At 37.6% G+C, this 18,768-nt stretch overlaps 1 protein-coding gene across 2 annotated transcripts in view; it reads left to right on the top strand.

Annotated features, from left to right (window-relative positions):
- The window catches only part of XRN2 (5'-3' exoribonuclease 2), an 82,737-nt gene that overhangs the window by 10,487 nt on the left and 53,482 nt on the right, over positions 1-18,768 (top strand). The window contains exons 2-12 of one of the 2 annotated variants that reach the window (XM_040637897.1): positions 4,960-5,135; positions 11,049-11,176; positions 11,259-11,370; positions 13,283-13,394; positions 15,147-15,205; positions 15,282-15,371; positions 16,502-16,574; positions 16,718-16,768; positions 17,212-17,369; positions 18,377-18,451; positions 18,538-18,671. In XM_040637897.1, the coding sequence (XP_040493831.1) occupies positions 4,983-5,135; positions 11,049-11,176; positions 11,259-11,370; positions 13,283-13,394; positions 15,147-15,205; positions 15,282-15,371; positions 16,502-16,574; positions 16,718-16,768; positions 17,212-17,369; positions 18,377-18,451; positions 18,538-18,671 (1,145 nt within the window). In that variant the 5' untranslated portion in view covers positions 4,960-4,982. The remainder of the gene's footprint in view (positions 1-4,959; positions 5,136-11,048; positions 11,177-11,258; positions 11,371-13,282; positions 13,395-15,146; positions 15,206-15,281; positions 15,372-16,501; positions 16,575-16,717; positions 16,769-17,211; positions 17,370-18,376; positions 18,452-18,537; positions 18,672-18,768) is intronic. The other variant, XM_040637898.1, reaches the window with a different exon arrangement.

The raw sequence follows: 18,768 nt of genomic DNA, 5'->3' as shown, positions 1-18,768 counted from the left end.
AGGGAGCCCAATGCAGGACTCAATCCTAGGATCCTGGGATCATGACCTGAGCTTAAAGCAGATGTTTCACTGACTAAGCCACCCAGGCATCCCTAAGCTTGTGCTTTTCTTTGTGAGTAGTGTTTTTTTTTTTTAAACTGGTTTTGCCTCATATATAGGTCTATTCACATTATTTCTTTTGTCATTTTTGTAGTTTGTCTTTCTGTTAATTTGTACATTTCATCTAAGTTATCTAATTTGTTGGTGTACTATTCATGATCCTTTTTGTTTCTGTAAAGTTGACAGTAACGTTAGTCCTCTCTTTTGTTTCTGATTCTAGTAATTTGAATCTTCTCTTTTTCTGGGTCAGACTGACTACAGGTTTGTTAATCTTTTGAAAGAACCAACTTTTGGTCTCATAGGTTTTTTTCTCTTTCTCTTTTTATTTTTTATTTTGTTTTTCCTCTGATGTCATATCTTCTGGCTTTGGGTTGAATTTGCTGTAATTTTTCTAGTATCTTAAGGTGCATATATGCATGGTTAGGTTATGGATTTGAGGTCTTTCTTAATATAGACATTTACAGCTATAAGTTTTCCTCTGAACGCTGCTTTGACTCTATACCATAAGTTTTGGTATACTGTATCTTGATTTTTGTTCATCTCAAAGCATTTTTTAATTTCTCTTATTGATTTCTTCGACTCATTGGTTATTCATTCATGAGTGTGTTTAATTTCCATGTATTTATGACTTTGCCAGATTTCCTCCTGTTATTTCTAATGTCATTTCATTGTGTTTGGAGAACATATTTTGAATTATTTTTATGCTTTAAAATTTTTGAGATTTGTTTATGGCCTGGTGTTTGGTCTGCTGGAAGATGTTCCATAAGGAGTTGAGAATGTATATTCTGTTGTTGGGTGGAGTGTTCTATAGAAGTCTGTTGGATCTGGTTGGTTAATAGTGTTGTTCACGTCATCTATTTCCTTATTGATCTTCAGTCTAGTTTAATTCATTATTGAAAGTGGAGTATTGAAGTCTCTACCTATTACTTTTGAATTGTGTATTTTTTTCATTTCTGTCATTTACTAAAAGGTTTGTGTTTTAAAAAGTTTTTTACAACAGCTTTTTATTTTTAAATTCAAGTACAATTAGCACACAGTGTTATTTAGATGTACGCAGTGCTAGTTTCACATGTACAGTATGATTCAACAGTTCTGTACGTTATTTAGTGCTCATTAGGATAAATGCATTCTAAATCCCGTTTATGCATTTCACCCATCCGCCCACCCACTGGCCACCAGGAGTTTGTTCTTTGTGTGTAACAGTCTGTTTTTTGATTGTCTTTTTGTCTTTGTTTCTAAAACTCCACATATGAGTGAAATCATATTGTATTTGTCTTTCACTGTCTAACTTATTTCACTTTGCATTATATCCTCTAGGTCCATCATGTTGTTGCATATGGCAAGATCTCATTCTTTTTAATGGCTGAGTAATATTGTGTGTGTGTGTGTATCACAGTTTCTTTATCCATTCATCTGTGGATGGACACTTGGGGCGCTTCCGTATTTGGCTGTTGTAAATAATGGAGTAAACATGGGGTGCATATATCTTTTTGAATTAGTGTTTCTGTTTTCTTCAGGTAAATATCGAGTAGTGGAATTAACTGGATCATAAATTCTGTTTTTAATTTTTCGAGGAACCTCCATACTGTTTTCCACAGTGGCTGCACCAATTTGCATTCTTACCAACAGTACAGAAGGGTTCCTTTTACTCCACATCCTTGCCAACACTTGTTATTTGTGTTGATTTTAGCCATTCTGACAGGTATGGAATATCTCATTGTGGTTTTGATTTGCATTTTTCTGATAATTCGTGGTGTTGAGCATCTTCTCTGGTGTTGGCCATTTAAATGTCTTCTTTGGAAAAATGTCTATTCAGGGCCTTTGCCTATTTTTAAATTGGATTATTTGGTTTTTTTGGTGTCAAGTTGTGTAAGTTCTTTATATAGTTTGATTATTAACCCCTTATAGGACATATTATATGCAAATGTCTTCTATTCTCTAGGTTGCCTTTTTATTTTGTTGATGGTTTCCTTCACTGTGCAAACATTTATTTTGGTATAGTCCCAGCAATTTAATTTTGTTTTTGTTTCCCTTGCCTGAGGAGACATATCTAGAGAACTATTTCTTTGGCCAATGTCAGAGAATTATTGCCAGTGTTTTCTTCTAGGAGTTTTGTGGTTTCAGATTTCACATTTAGGTCCTTCGTTAATCCATTTTGAGTTTATTTTTGTGCATGGTATAAGAAAGTGGTCAAGTTTCATTTTTTGCATGCAGCTGTCCAGTTTTCCCAACACCATTTGCTGAAGAGACTGTCTTTTCCCCATTGTATATTCTTGCCTTCTTTGTCATAGATTAATTGACCATAGATGCATGGGTTTATTTGGCTCTCTGTTTTGTTCCACTGATCTGTGTCTCTTTTTTTGTGCCAGTACCATACTGTTTTGATTACTACAGCTTGGTAGAGTACATCTTGAAATCTGGGATTGTGATACCTAAAGTTTTGTTCTTCTATATCAAAATTGCTTTGGCTATTTGGGGTCTTTTGTGATCCCATACCACACTTTAGTATTATTTGTTCTAGTTCTGTGAACAGTGTTATTGGTATTTTGATAGGGATTGCATTAAATCTGTAGATTGCTTTGGATAGTATGGACGTTTTAACAATATTGGTTTTCTCAGTCCCTGAGCATGGAATATCTATGTCATCTTGTTTCTTTCTTCAGTATTTTATAGTTTTTAGAGCACAGGTCTTTCACCTTCTTGGTTAAGTTCATTCCTAGGGATTTTATTATTTTGGGTGCAACTGTAAAGAAATGAAAAAAAAATTCCCTTTCTGCCACTCCATTATTCGTGTGTAAAATACAATAGATTTCTGTATATTAATTTTGTATCCTGTGACTTTACTGAATTCATTTATTCTGGTAGTTTTTTGGTGGAGTCTTTAGGGTTTTCTATGTATAATATCATCTGCAAACAGTAATAGTTTTGTTTCTTTACCAGTGAATGCTTTTTCTTTTTCTTGTCTGATTGCTGTGGCTAGGACTTCCAGTGTCGTGTTGAAGAAAAGTAGTGAGAGTGGCCATCCTTGTCTTGTTTCTGATCTTAGAAGAAAAGCTTTCAGGTTTTCATCACTGAGTATCATGTTAGCTGTGGGTTTTTCATATATGGTCTTTATTTATTTATTTTTTTAAGATTTATTTATCTGAGCAAGGGAGGGGCAGGGCGGCGGCGGGGGAGAGAATCCCAGGCAGGCACCACACTGAGGACAGAGCCCCAATACAGGGCTTGATCTCAAGATCCTGAGATCATGACCTGAGCCGAAATCAAGAGTCAGACACTTAACCCACTGAGCAACCCCAGGCACTCCCATATGGTCTTTATTATGTGGAGGTGTATTCTCTCTAAGTCTACTTTGTTGAGTGTTTTCTTTTCTTATATCGGTAGATGTTGTACTTTATCAAGTGCTTTTTCTGCATCTATTGAAATGATCATATGGTTTATATCTTCTTGTTAATGTGATGTATCATATTGATTATGAATATTAAAGTACCCTTGAATCCTTGAATCTCTGGAATAAATCCCATTTAATCATGGTGAATGATTTTTTAAATGTATTGTTGGGTTTGGTGTGCTAATATTTTGTTGGGGATATTTGCATCTATGTTCATCAGAGATATTGGCCTGTAGTTTTATTTTTTGGTAGTGTTTTTATCTGCTTTTGGTATCAGGGTGATGCTGGCCTCCTGGAATAAATTTGGAAGCTTTCCTTCCTCCTTTTGGAGGGGGGGGGACTTGTTTGAGAAGAACAGGTGTTGACACTTCTTTAAGTATTGGGGTGGGGGGAAGTGCAGAGGGAGAGGAGAGAGAGAATCTTTTTTTTTTTTTTTTTTATAAAGATTCTATTTATTTACTTGACAGAGACGATGAGAGAGTGAACACAAGCCAGGGGAGTGTGAGAGGGAGAGGCAGGCTTCCCGCCGAGCAAGGGAGCCTGATGCGGGGCTCGAGCCCAGGACAGGACCCTGGGATCACACCCTGAGCCAAAGGCAGATGCTTAACGACTGAGCCACCCAGGCGCCCGTTTCATTTATTCTTGCTCTAATCTTTATCATTTCCTTTCTTGCACTGCTTTGGAAAGCTTCATGTATTTTGATGCTTTGTTATTGGGAGCATGTATGTTTTTAATTGTTATAATTTCTTGATGGATTGATCCTCTTATAAAATATTATTTCTGGTAACTTTTTTTTTAAGTGTATTTTGTCTGTTATTGGTATAACAGTTCTTCTGCCTTTCTTGTGGTGGCTGTTGCATGGTATTCCTATCCATTTACTTTCATTTTCTATCTCTGAGTCACAGGTATGTCCCCTGTAAACACCTGTACATATAAATATAAACAACATATAGTTGGATCATTTTTTAAAATCTGGTCTGACAATTTCTCACTTTTGATTGCATTCTTTAATCCATTTACATTTAATGTTATTGATATAGTTGGATTTATATCTGCTGTTTTACTTTCTGTTTTCCATATGTATTTTATAATGTAGAACTTAATTTTCATTACTGACCTTTTTTTCGCTATATTTTTTGAGTGTTTTTTTAAATGGTTTCTCTGGGGTTTGCCAAATACCATTGACTCTTGAGCAACATGGGGGTTAGGGTAACTGGCCCCTACACAGTTGAAAATCTGCCTATAAACTTTCGAGTCCCCAAAACTTAACTGCTAATAGCCTACTCTTTACTGGAAGCTTTACTGATAACATAAAGACTCAAAGAACGCATAGTTTGTGTATGTACTGTATACTGTATTCTTATAGTGAAGTAAGTGAGAGGAAAGAAATGTTAATAAAAAAATCATAAGGAAGAAAAAATACATTTATAGTAGTGTACCTGTATTTACTGAAAAAAATCTTCATATAGGTGGGCCTGACCCATGGATACTGATGTTCTGCAGCCTGGTGGCCTGCGCTCAGGAGCAGCAACCACCAGCCAGGTCTATGGGCAGCAACAATGGTCTGGAAGCTCAGAAAAGCTGCCCCATCTGCCTGGAGGTGTACCAGCAGCCTGTGGCCGGCCATCCACAGCTGTGGCCATGTGTGAGTGTACTGACATCTGGGGAGGCCACAGGCTTGGGGCACAGCTGTGGAGGAGTTTATGCCCGGCCCAGGAGGGGCCTGAGGGTTTAAGATTGCTCCCTGTGCAGTACCGTTCCTACCCTTTGGGGGGATTCCTCAGCTTGAGCCTGGCCTCTTGCCTGCCAGGCCTGAACCCTCAGTCCAACCACCCCATCAGCACATGTGGTGACCTGCAGCCCTACCTGGTCCTGGGGCTCTCTGAGGGCTGCTGACAGCCTTAGGTGGCCTCTTCCACTACTCAGAGGCCAGGAGGTCACCTTCAGTTTGGTCCCATGAAGACTGGGGTGGGCAGTTGTAAATAAATGTCTTGTGGCTTTTGCTGTTAACTCTTAAAGATCCGTGTATAAGTGGCCCTGCGCAGTTCAAACCCATGTTGTTCAAGGGTCAACTGTACATCTTACCACCTTTAGATTTATAGTAGTTTAATTCTAGTAATATTACAGAACCTTTACTGCTACATAGCTTGATTCCCATTTTCCCCTTTCTGTGGCATTGCTGTTTTACATATTGAACTTACTAATGTTATAAACCCAGCAGTGTGTTGTTATAATTATTACTTTACTGTTTACAGGAGCTTTCTTAGCCCATGGCAACTTTGTTTCCACTCCATCTCCGTTTGTGCTGTTACTGGGAAATATATTGTACTTACATTACATTGTGTTAATAAGCCACAATACATTATAGCATTGTTTAATCCAATTGCTTCTTAAATCAGTTAAGAAAAGGATTAAAAATATGCATGTTTACCTTTATTGTGGTTACTTGCCTTCAGCCTAAAGAACTTTCTTTAGTATTTTCTTAAGTTGGTTTTGCTACCAACAAATTCTCTCAAGTTTTATCTGGCAGTCTTTTTTCACCTTTTTTAAAATTTATTTTTATTTATTTTTTTATTTTAAGTAGGCTCTGCACCCAACATGGGGCTTTAACTCTCAACCCTGAGATCGAGAGTGGCATCCTCTACAGACTGAGTCACCCAGGCGCCCCTTCACCTTCATTTCTGAACAGTAATTTTCCTCGGTTGAAGAGTTTTGGCTAACCAGTTTTGCATTCTGCACTTTATGTATGTTACCGCACTGCCCTCTTGCTTCTGTTATTTCTGCTAGGAGCCAGCTGCTAATCTCACAGAGGTTCCCTTTTAAGTGACTCATTCCTGTTGATTCTTTTAAAGGTTTCTCATTATCTTTTATCTTCAGCATTTTTACTCTGATGTGTCCATTTGTGGTTCTCTTTATGTTTATCTTAGGTGGAGTTCTTAGAGCTTTTGCATGTTTAGGCTATTGTTTTTCAATACATTTGGGAAGTTTTTTGGTTATTATTTCCTTGAATATTTTTTCTGTTCCTCTCTCCCCTCTCCCTCTTTTTCTGTTTCTCTCTCCCCTCTCCTTCCAGTAGGTACTCCATTTATGTGTCTGTTCGTGCATTTCATTGTGTCCCATATTCCTCTCGAGGTTTCTTTTTTTCCCCCTCTCCACTCTTTGGCTCGTGTAATGTCTATTCATCTATCCAAGTTTTCTAATTCTTTCTTTTGCTTGTTCAAATCTACTGTTGGGTGTCTCAGGTGAGTTTTTTGTTTCAGTTATTGTACTTTGCAATTCCAGAATTATAGTGTTTTTATTTTCAATTTTAACTTTGTTGACATTCTCTATTTGAAACAGATTGTAATGCTACCTTACTTTTTTTCCTTAGGCATACTTATTTTTAGTTTTATGAACATATTTATAATAGCTACTTTAAAATCTCTTCTGTTCAATATGACATCTGGACACACTTACAGGTAGTTTTCGTTGCTTGTCTTTTTTCTGGTCTGTGGTTTATTCTTTTCTGTTTTTCTGCGTACGTAGTAGTTTTTTGATGCAAACAGGACATTTTGATAATATACTATAGCATTGCTGGGTGCTAGTGCCCTCTCCCTGCCACATTCCAGGGCTGCTTATGTGTTTCTAGTTTATTTATCCGTTAGATTATCGTAGTGAACTATGTTTCTTTCTCACTGTGTAACATGCCTCTGATCCTGCTCCTTAGGGAGGTGCAGTTTGGGGCCTGCCTATAGCCACCGTGGGTGAGTGGGTGACTGTGGTACAGGTGCGGCTCTCTCCCACTCTCTCTGATCACACCCAGCAGTTAAACTCCACTGATTTTGGCGCTTTGCTTTGTTGTTTTCATTAGTGCCCTGGGACATAAATTCCTCTATACACTAATCCAGTCAAACTGGTTCCTTCCAGGGATTAGTTTCTGAGATTAATGTTGGGTATTTGTTCCAACCAAAGGAGGGTGCTTCCCAGCTGTCTCATTCCCTGGTTCTCTCCTGCAAACTAGCTGGCCAGAAATCTAACTAGGGGAATCTAAAACTGAGTTTAACCTTAGTCTGGTATTTGACTTCAACAGTGGGAACTCTTTACAGAGGAACCTCAGCTAGGATTCATGATTTTTCTAATGCTGCTGTTAAATACTAGGCAAGCTTAAACAGAAATGCATCTACTTACCTATTACTAAAAGTAGTGGTTTCTGCCTCATGTTGGAGGAGCCAGAAAGCTTTGTAAGGTTGACTAGAACACTAAATTGGTGTGAAATTAGTTTTGAGTGGTTTATGTTAAAACCTGTGGAGTATCTTTTCATACAGACTATTTGTGTATTTGTACTATCTTTACTTTTTAAAATATTTTCTTTACCTTGATTCCTTGGCATCTTTATCACAAATAGGATGATTTCTCAAATTGCCTATTTGGGATATAAATACTCCTTTTTCCATGAAGTGGAGGAGGAGTGGACTTTCTGCTAGGCAGAACTACTTTGACTGCCAGCCTTCTGGGTAGTCGTGCTCTTGTTATTCTGGGAAGCTGCCAGTCAGCCAGAGTACTGCACTGCCTTTCCTCCTCAAGCACCCGTCTTGCTTAGTCCCTTTGGAGCCTGAGGGGCAAGGGAGGGGGAGAATGCAGGGGACTGACCCTCCTAGCTGTTAGTGCTGCTGGTGCTGATGGATCATCAAGAGGCTGTCCCCGTCCCTCTCTGGGCCTGGAGCCCTCTTGTGTTTTCCCACTTCTTGGCAGTAAGGTTCCTCTCTGCATGTTCTAGGTTGTCAGATGTACTAGTTTTCCACATTTCAGGTATCCCTCACAATTTTCCAGCCACAGCGGACTCTGGTTTTCTGTCACAGATTCCCAGTTGTGGATGTTTGTTTGTTGTTAGTCTTGTGGTCTTAGGTTAGAAAGGGAAGGCTGCAGTGTATGCTTATTCTATGATTTGGAAGACCCAAAACATAATGAAAACGTATTTGAAATGAATTGGTTTTGGGGTTCAGAGTGGCTATCCTTTTATCTGCCCTTTGATTGATAAAGATCTCTTTTTAACCAGCGAGAGACACATTGGCATTGTATTTGGCAAGGCTCTTGAGGAGTGAGTTCCTTTTTTGAGCATCAAAATCTTCTGTTGAAGAAGCTCTAAATTTACATAATTAGCATGTTGAATATATCTACAGTAATTCTGAGAGGAAAATATGTTCACAGTCTTCTTATTGGAAATTCCTGGAATTTTTTTTTTTTTAATTGACGCGCCCTCCCACGCCCCCATGCCTCCTTGCACCACACTACACTTTCTAGGTAGTATAAATAGAAATTCTCATGCAGCTACACTCAGCATTCATTGAGGAGCTGCAGTATGCCTAGTGGTGTACTATGGACTAAGGGCGGAGGTTAGCAAGCCAGTGGCCTCGTGTTTTTATACATACAATCACATTGGAACACAGTCATACCCATTCATAGCCATATTGTTTATGGCTGCTTTCACTCTACAAAAGCAGATATGAGTTGTTGGAACTGAGATCATATGGCCAAGTCTAAAGTATTTTTTACCTGACTTCCTGGGGAGCATAAAGACAATGAGTCTTGATTCTCCTGAGTGTGGTGTCTTGGGCGGTGGAGAGGAAGAAATGTGTGGACTTTGGAGTGTAGACACTAGATGGAGAGGTGGAGAGCCTCGTGCCTTCATAGAGTTTGTTTTGTTTTTTGGGGGGAGAGTTTATCAGGCTGTCCTCTATTGAAATAGACACCACCAAAATTGACCTTTTGCTCTCCTTACCATTTTTATCCCGTTCACTGCTTCTGATGAAGCCCCTTTTTCCTGATACACAAGCACATTTGTACAAAGCACTGTCTGAAAGCTGCTTCCCTGTTCTGCCCTTAAATCCCTTTCATGATACCCTTTTCTCCCAATTATAAATGTACATTGAAATGCAATCTCATTCCTTTCCCTCTTTCAGAGATTAACAACAGGGTCACGAAATCATTCCTTTGCTTTTTTTATGCTTTCACTGTGTATGTACTCAGCCCTGAACAATACCTGTTATTATTTTGTCTGTTTTATAACTTTCTATAAATGGTACTGTATGTATTCTTCTGAAGCTTGGTGGGTTTTGGTTTTGTTTTTTGTCTGTTTTTGGCTCAATAATGTATTTGTGACTATCCTGCTCTATTTCTTTGACTCTCATTTGTGTCTGGCATTCTGGTATGTGGCCATCCACAGTTGATTAATCCATTTTTGGGCTGTTTTTCCCCCTTATTACGTTGACCTTTCATTATTTCTCTTTTTTTTAATAGTCTTATTGAGATGTAATTTATATGCTGTAAAATCCACTTGTTTAAAGTGTAAAATTCAGTAGCTTGTATACAGAGTGTCACCATTACCTAATTTTGGAACACTTTTATCACCCCAAGAAGAAATGTTGCACCCATTTGCATTCATTTCCTATCACCCTTCCCCTTTCCCTTCCCTACCCCCAAATTGAAACTCATCTATTTCTGTCTCTATAGATTTATCTGTTCTGGATTTTTCATATAAACGGGATCTTCTCTGGTCTTGTGACTGGCTTTCACTTAGAATGTTTTTGAGGCTCATCCATGATGTACACGATGGCTTTTAAGTTCACGATTTTTTGCTTTTACACATGATGCTTTATATGCTTTATGTATGTTAGGGAACTTTTTTTTTTAATGACTTTTACTAACAGTAAAACTCTGATTTCATATTCTTATCATTCACTGAAGCTCTGGAAGAAAAAACAAAGGTAATATTCATTACAAAAATACAGTTGAGGGGTGCCTGAGTGGCTCAGTCGATTAAGTGTCTCTCTTCAGCTCAGGTCATGATCCTTGGGATCAAGCCCCATGTCAGGCTCCCTGATCAGCGGGCCGACTGTTTCTCCCTCTCCTGCCACTCCACCCACTTGTGCTCGCTCTCAAATAAATGCGGAAGGAGGAGCAGTTAGTTTTCTGAGAGATGTGTATGAAGAGTTATAAAATGAGTGTCATTTGATCTCAGTCTAGACTGTGGAAAATTAGTAAGGTTTCAGGAAGTGGGTATGGGCAGGAAGGAGGAAGGAGAAACAGTGTGCAGAGGCACTGGGAGATGGAAGAGGGTTTTTAAGGAACTTAGAAGAAATGGGGTTGGCCTGAGTGATATTGTGGGAGGACAGAAGGCTAATAAAGGATCGATCTTTGAGGCGAGTGATGTTGCAGTGATGGTCATGGCAGTCGGGCTGAGAGGAAATGAAGTTGGAGAGGTTAGAGTGATGAACTTAGTGATAATGGGGGGAGGATTCTAAGACGACTCCCACGGTTTCTTACTTGGACAACTGAACGATTTGAGAATTTGATAAATATCCCTCACAGAGTCGAGATTAACTTGTGTTGGAAGCTATCTGCTTTCCACAGATAAAATATCTGCATTAGTTTGCTTTAAGAAGTAAAATCATTTCTTATAATTTAAAGATGACTTAAAGTGTTTTATTTCCAATTCAGAAGTGAAATGGGTTCATACTGAGCCTAGGATGTATTACTTTTAGACTTGAACAGTCCAACTATTATTGTCACTTTCTCACAGCCAAAAGAATGCAATGGTGTAAAGATTCCTGTTGATGCCAGTAAACCAAATCCAAATGATGTGGAGTTTGATAATCTGTATTTGGATATGAATGGAATCATCCATCCCTGTACTCATCCTGAAGACAAGTACGTAACCCATTTTTGTCACTGATAGCAGAAGTTACAGGGGAGTACTGTATTCTTTTACGTTGTTTGTTTGTCCTTTTAGACCAGCACCAAAAAATGAGGATGAAATGATGGTTGCAATTTTTGAGTACATTGACAGACTTTTCAATATTGTAAGACCAAGACGACTTCTCTACATGGCAATAGATGGAGTGGTAAGTGCTAAAAAAAGTTACCTTAAAATCCTCCATTTTTGTTTCTGCTTTGTTCCGAGTGTCTAGAGTGAAAGTCAACTAAATAACGAAAAATGTTGACTGTGGTGAACTTGAGAAAGGCAGCCTGATCCTTCAGTCATTCATTCAGACATTTCTTGTACCTTGTTTTTGCCAGATAGTGTGACATACTGGGGATAATGGTGACTGCCCTTTCTTTTGAAGGGCTTACCACTAATGGGACAGAGATAAATGAGCAAGGTAGTTACTTGTGGGCTTTATAGGTACTAGATAACACATGCAGCGTGCTGAGGGAAGAGGAAATCAGTGCTACTAAAGGAGTTAGGAGGTGACTTTTGTCCCATTTCTTGAAGCATAAAGAATAACAGGAGATTGGTGGGCGGTGGAGGGGGATCAGTGGAATTGATAGGAAGAGGGAAGACCTGGATTTCTCAGATGGACCCAATAAATACACTTCCCATGCCTTTGACCACACTAACACATCTGGGCAATTACGGGTGTTTTAGATTGAAAAGGGAAGTAGAGCAATGTCTTGAGAAGGCCTTATTGCCACACTTAGGAATTTGGATTTTCTCCTATGGGCAGTGAGTAGTCCTCAGAATGCTTTAAGAGGGCAATAACTTACTGACCTAGGATTACATGTCAGCTATCAACTAGCTTAGCTTATAAATAACAGCAAATTATATATCAGCATTCAAGGAAAATTAAGGTAAATCATAACCCTAAAATTTATTTAGCTATATACATATAGATTCTCTTTCTTTTAGATTTAATAATCCTAGTGGCTAATGGAATGATTTTGAAAGTCTAGAAAAGTTTGGGTCCAAGAAGATTAACTTTTCTGTAAGGTTCTCTCTATGCAATGAAAAATTTTAGCTACTTGATAACTTGGTAAGTTGCAGTTAAAGTGCAGTGAAGAGTAGAGGGAACAGGAATAGCTTATTTGGAGCATATTCAATTCATAGTGAAAGTTCTTGAAGAAAATCTGTCACTTTACATCCAGTGTGCCCTTACTGCTGGATCAAGTATAAACTGCGTACCTGTGTAAGTGTCTGTGTGTTTGTATGCTCAGGTGTGTAACATGTTTTTGTCGAAATATAAATGTGGATCAAAGAACTTGGTACTTAAAAAAGTTAGGTTAGGTGGTTTTATTTTACAGGAAAGGGAACTATTTAAAAGAGAATTTAAAGTAACTTATTTTATGTAGACAGGATGCTTGAGTCCCTTCCAACAACAAAACTCAGTTCAGGAATTTCAAAACCTTAGAGTCCAGTTCATTTCATTCAAGCTTATCCAGTGATTTTAAATTATATTTGGTCAGAGTAATTCAAAAGTATTTTCAATTAAAACCTTGTTCCCTTTCTACCTGCTTTGCCTTCTTGTAGAGACAGAGTGGTTATTGTGGGAAATACAATATAGAAGTGCCTTGAAGTCCTACAGATTAAGAAGTCACTTTCTTTTGCTTTTATGGGGCATGGTTAATCTCATTTGGAGACCATCCTTCCTTTCAGTCACAGACATAAGGTCTTCCTGATCCTGGTTTTGTACTAGTAATTATTCATTGCATGTTGGCTGGGTCTTTGAGTAAAGTGAGCTGTCCTTCTTGGGTTCCTTGAAGGATCATAGCCCAGGAGAAGTGACATTGGGTTTTGGGCTCTGCGGTATTAATTAAGTGGCTTCTTAGGATGTTTGTCCATTTGACATGTAACTCACTTACCTGACTGAGGTCAGCTTTAAAGTTCTTGATTCTAGTATCTTTCATGAAAGGATTATTAGATGCATTACTTTTCCATTTTACTGTACTATTTTTATAAGAACAACATTGAAAGTAATGTACAGATTTCGTTATATGTATTTTGAATAGTATTACATAACTATGAAATACTGTTTTCAGGCACCACGTGCTAAAATGAACCAGCAGCGTTCCAGAAGGTTCAGAGCATCAAAAGAAGGAATGGAAGCAGCAGTGGAGAAGCAGCGAGTCAGGGAAGAAATACTGGCCAAAGGTAAAGAATGTGCATCTTGAACTTGCACTTCTTATTAAATGTATATAGAATGGGGGGAGAGTTGTCAACTTTCTCTCACAGTAGGTATGGTTTTAATTTAATTAGGATCTAGAATATCTGACGAAAATTTATGTTCACTGTCAAAAAGTAGTCAATGGAATCCTTCATTCCCACTAACAAGCTTTTTTCTTTTCCCAACTCTGTAGTAAAAAGGAAACTTAGGAATAAAAGGAGGGAATTCTGGTAGGGAGAGCATATTGTCAGCCCTTTTCAGGCAAGTGCGGTTCTCAGCTAACTTTGATGTATCTGTAAGGGAGAGTGCCTCTTACTTTTCTATGGGGATTGTTAGAAAGCTACAGTTCTGTAAACATTTTCCTTAAATCACTCTGGGTAGCTTGCTTGTTACTTCCCCTTAGAACTCAGAGGTCTGTAAGAGAAGGACAGGGATAATGCAGTCCATATTTACAGGCTTTCACTAAGTCAGACACACTTCAGTAGAGGTGGATGCAGTAGGCACTGAGGCAGTGAAGTACCCAGGGTTCCCTTGATTTGGGGGAGGGGTGGGGTGTGATCATCTTTGCAGTTCCCCAGAGCTTGAAATTCCTGTTGGGTACATAGATAGAAGTTAACAAAGTCTCAGAGGGGGAGGAAGGTCAAGGAGTCCAGATACTCCATGGGACCAGTTCTCTCCCAAGACACCTGTCTGTGAGATGGGGTGTGGTTGTAGCAGGGTGGTTTGTTTGATGTTTTATTACAAGGGCGGTATGATAGACCAGGAAAGCAACAATTTATTGGCTCAAAATACTGTTGTTTGTAGGTTAAAGAGGATATCATAGTGTAGTCAACTCAAGCCTACAATTATGATACATTTTCTGTTGTTTTAATTTGCTGGAAGTGTGCAACTATATAGTTACTTTAGCTGCAACTTGTAATATGCTTAAAACCTGTTTGTACTTATAAAAGATAGTCTTTGATTTTAAAGATGTCTTCTTTCTTGAAGATGTTTTGAAATATATTTGTCTTGAAAAAAACTAATCAGTGATATAGAGGACAAATAGGACTTTTATATCACAGCTGATAATTTTATTTCTTACCATATAAAGCTGTAATAAACTCAGTAGTTTAGGGGCACCTGGGTGGCTCAGTTACTTAAACATCTTTCTTTGGCTCAGGTCATGATCTTAGGCTTCTGGGATCGAGCTCTGAGTCTGGCTCCCTCCTCGGTGGGGAGTCTGCTTGGCCCTCTCTTTCTTCCCCTACTCGTTCGTGAGCATGCACTCATGCACGGACACGCTCTCTCTCTCAAATAAATAAATAAAAATCTTTAGATAACAAACAAGTCAGCACTTTAATTTTGTTTTTCTAAGGTACCTTTATCTCAGGAATTATTATCAAAATGAGAACTCCTAACCTGTGTGTGTGTGTGTGTGTGTGTGTGTTGTGCTGCAGAGGGCATTATGAAGAATGTCATAATTTTCATATTTTGGTAAACTCTCGTATCTTTTGTATACCATTTTGATGGTCATGTTAAAGCTTATATTAAATTTGAGAGGATGAAAAAAAATTAAAATAAAATAAAAATTTGAGAGGATAAATCTCATTTTCTTCCCCAAAGGGGGAACATTTGTTCCTCAGATGACAATATTTCCCTTTCTTTAGTATTTGGATTTGTTTTTGTTGTTCTGGCTTAATACTGAGTAATTTACCTGACTTTTTGTGGGGAGAACAGAACATTGCTTCTTTTTCCTCTAGGTGGCTTTCTTCCTCCAGAAGAAATAAAAGAAAGATTCGACAGCAACTGTATTACACCAGTAAGTAGTCTCATACTTTGCCAGCTATTGCTAACTCTTAAATGGTAGGTTAATTTATTTCTTTCTGTCATTTTAGGGAACCGAGTTCATGGACAATCTTGCTAAATGCCTTCGCTATTACATAGCTGATCGTTTAAATAATGACCCTGGGTGGAAAAACTTGACAGTAAGTTTCACATTTTGGTACTTCAGGAAGATAAGGGTGATCATTTTAGGCTGTACTTTGATATGACTGATAACCCCATAAAATGCTAGTTGACTGTCAGAGGAAAGAGAAGCTTCCAGGGTTATTAGAGATGGGGTGCCCTGCATGGTCCAGTTTTAGACTGCTGAATTTGCTCTCAGTGCCAATTTTGTCTTCTTACCGTCACTATGAAGCTATAAAATGGGACCCATCACTTAAAAAAAAATACATATATAATATTTTGTATTATATATAAAAATACGTATTTTTCTATATATATGTATATATATACATATATATGTATGTCCTTGACCTCATGTATATATGTGTGTGTATATATATATATACATATATACACATATATATAGAAAAAATATATTTATATTCATATATATATATGAAAGCAATTTTTAAATGGAAATTTCTATAGTTAGAATCGAAATAGAGCAAGATTAAAGTCATGGGGGGCCTTTAAAGAATAGCTGTGTTCTCCTATGTGTTTAAGTAAAATTTAAATGAACTTTTATGTAATTTTAAATTCAAAGCTTGTTGGGGCACTTGGGTGGCTCAGTCGGTTAAGGGTGTGCCTTCTGCTCAGGTCATGATCTTGAGGTCCTGGGATTGAGCCCTGCATCATGCTCCCTGCTAGGTGGGGAATTTGCTTCTCCCTTTCCCACTCCCCCTGCTGGTGCGCTCTCTTTTTCTCTCTCACTTTCCCAAATAAATAAAATCTTTTTAAAAATCAAAAAAATAAATTCAAAGCTTTTTTTGCTATAAACTAGATATGGTAAATTATATTTAATGGCTGTCTTTTATTGATTACTCCCAGGGCTTATGTGGTTTGGGGCTGTATCCTTGGGTAGCAGTAAGAATACTAGAACTGATCATTTCTTTTGGCTAAATTTGACTGAAACATTTCATTTTTTCTGTTCCTGTAGTAGGTTAACCAGTGAAACAATTTTGATGTTTAACACACACCTTATGAAAAATTTCTAATTAATAACACTGTCTTAATAGAATTATCCTGATTTATTTTAAGCTATTCAATTTTATTGATTTTTGTGCTGGAAATTTGGGGATGAACTGACAGTGTTAAAAACTATTTTTTATAGGTTATTTTATCTGATGCTAGTGCTCCTGGTGAGGGAGAACATAAAATCATGGATTATATTAGAAGACAAAGAGGTAAAACTCCCTTATAAATATTTTATTATATGTTCTATTTAAAAAGCCAAGCCATTATATAGAAACTATTTGGTAGAATATGATATTCCTGTGATATAAAATACATTTATATAAATATAATGTATCTTTCCCCCCCTCTTTAGCCCAACCTAACCATGACCCAAACACTCATCATTGCTTATGTGGAGCAGATGGTAAGTTTCTTTTTTGGGATTTGATTCTCTTGGATTAAACCATAGCAAGTTAATAGGTTAGTGTGTAGTAGTGGATTATTCCTGGTTTCCTGAAAATTCTAATATGCCTTGCTCATTTTATGTTTGAGAAGGAACTGGTATTAAGTTGTTTAGTTTGTGATTCATGTTCATTTATCTTATATTTTAAAAATATTTTTCAACCTTTTGATATTGCATGCCTTTAAAATGGAAGATTTTCTGTGCCCATGTGTCTGGAGGACAGCTTGTTGCCTGAGAACTAGGAAGTTTTAGGTTTTTTGGCTTTACCACCTCTGCTTATGTGCTTGTTTGGGCTTTTCTTTGTGTTGGTGTCTTGTGTGACAGTGGTGTCCTTTATCATTGGTTGTGGTAGGGTCTTCTCAGAGTGCTCACAGTTCATTGTTTTTATCGTTGTTCGTTGACAGCTGACCTCATTATGCTCGGCCTTGCTACACATGAACCCAACTTTACCATCATTAGAGAAGAATTCAAACCAAACAAACCTAAACCATGTGGACTTTGTAATCAGTTTGGACATGAGGTCAAGGACTGTGAAGGTTTGCCAAGAGAAAAGAAGGGAAAGGTAGGAACTTTGAAATGGTAGTTGCCTCATTTAAAATTTTTCTATTTTATTTTTTGTGGTAATAAAATATACTTAACACACAATATACTGTTTTAACTATTTTTAAGTTTACAGTTTAGTGGCATTAAGTATATTCAGGTTACTTCATTTTTAGAATGGGTAAAGAGAAGATTGTATTTATATTAGATTTTTACCTACTTGCTCTGTACCCCTCACAGGAATGTATCTTTCAAAGCCCTTTAAAGTGAATACACATTCAAAAGCATGCATGCACTCAATCTTTCTCCTTTCCACCTCTAACATAGCTTATGTCTACATGAGGCTTAGGTCTCCTAGTTAATAATGCCTCTTGCACATGACTTGTTTGTAGAAGTATCTCAAATGATTTTTCTTAAAAAGAATATAAATAAAATATATTATTCTGCTTGATACTTTTAAGTTACTCCTATTTCCTATATATTTTGGGTTCACTTGATTATATCCAGCCCCCTTTGAATGGGTTTTCATCTGATTTAAGAATATGTTGCCTCTTTAAAAGACATGCTGAGTGGAAAAAAGGTAAAAAATACACTATGTTTATAGAGAAGGGTCTAGAAGTATCTGCCTTGAAATTTAATATTGGCTGGATGTAGGTCAGGGATTGGCAAACTACAGACCTCCAGATTTGACCAATGAGCTAAAAATGGTATGTATATTTTTAAAGAGTTGTAAAAACAAAACAAAACATGAAAGAATATGCAACAGAGACCATGTGTCTCCAAAAGGATAAAATGTTTACTCTCTAGGCTTTTGCAAAAAACATTTGCTGATCCCCGGTCTAGGTGTGATTGGGATTATGAATAATTTTTTATTTTTAAAATGGTTTGGTGAATTCTTTTTTTGTTGTTGTTAATACTTGTAATATTAAAATGGATTTTGCTTTAGAGAAAGCCATGATATTGATTTCGTTGGAAAAAGTTACACGGTTTAGAGTAGACTTGTTTAATCTTGACTCCCCTTCCCTGCAGCATGATGAACTTGCAGATAGTCTTCCTTGTGCAGAAGGAGAATTTATCTTCCTTCGTCTTAATGTTCTTCGTGAGGTATGTAGCAATAAACATTGGGATCAGTATTCTAAAGCAGGGTGGCTTTTGATAGCTTTAATGGTAGCATTCCTTCTTGGTTGTAGTATTTGGAAAGAGAGCTCACCATGGCCAGCCTGCCGTTTACATTTGATGTCGAGAGGAGTATTGATGACTGGGTCTTCATGTGCTTCTTTGTGGGAAATGACTTCCTTCCTCACCTGCCATCATTAGAAATTAGGTACGTGTGTTTGTGTGGGTTTTCAAACTAGTGTTTTAGCCTTCTTGCCTTTACAGTGCACACTGGTCCTAATGCGTAATGTTTGTTTCCTGGTGGC

The sequence above is a fragment of the Ursus maritimus genome, unplaced genomic scaffold, assembly GCF_017311325.1.
Source record: "Ursus maritimus isolate PB19 unplaced genomic scaffold, ASM1731132v1 scaffold_22, whole genome shotgun sequence".
Taxonomy (NCBI): Eukaryota; Metazoa; Chordata; class Mammalia; order Carnivora; family Ursidae; genus Ursus; species Ursus maritimus.
This window is presented reverse-complemented; position numbering and strand designations above follow the sequence as displayed.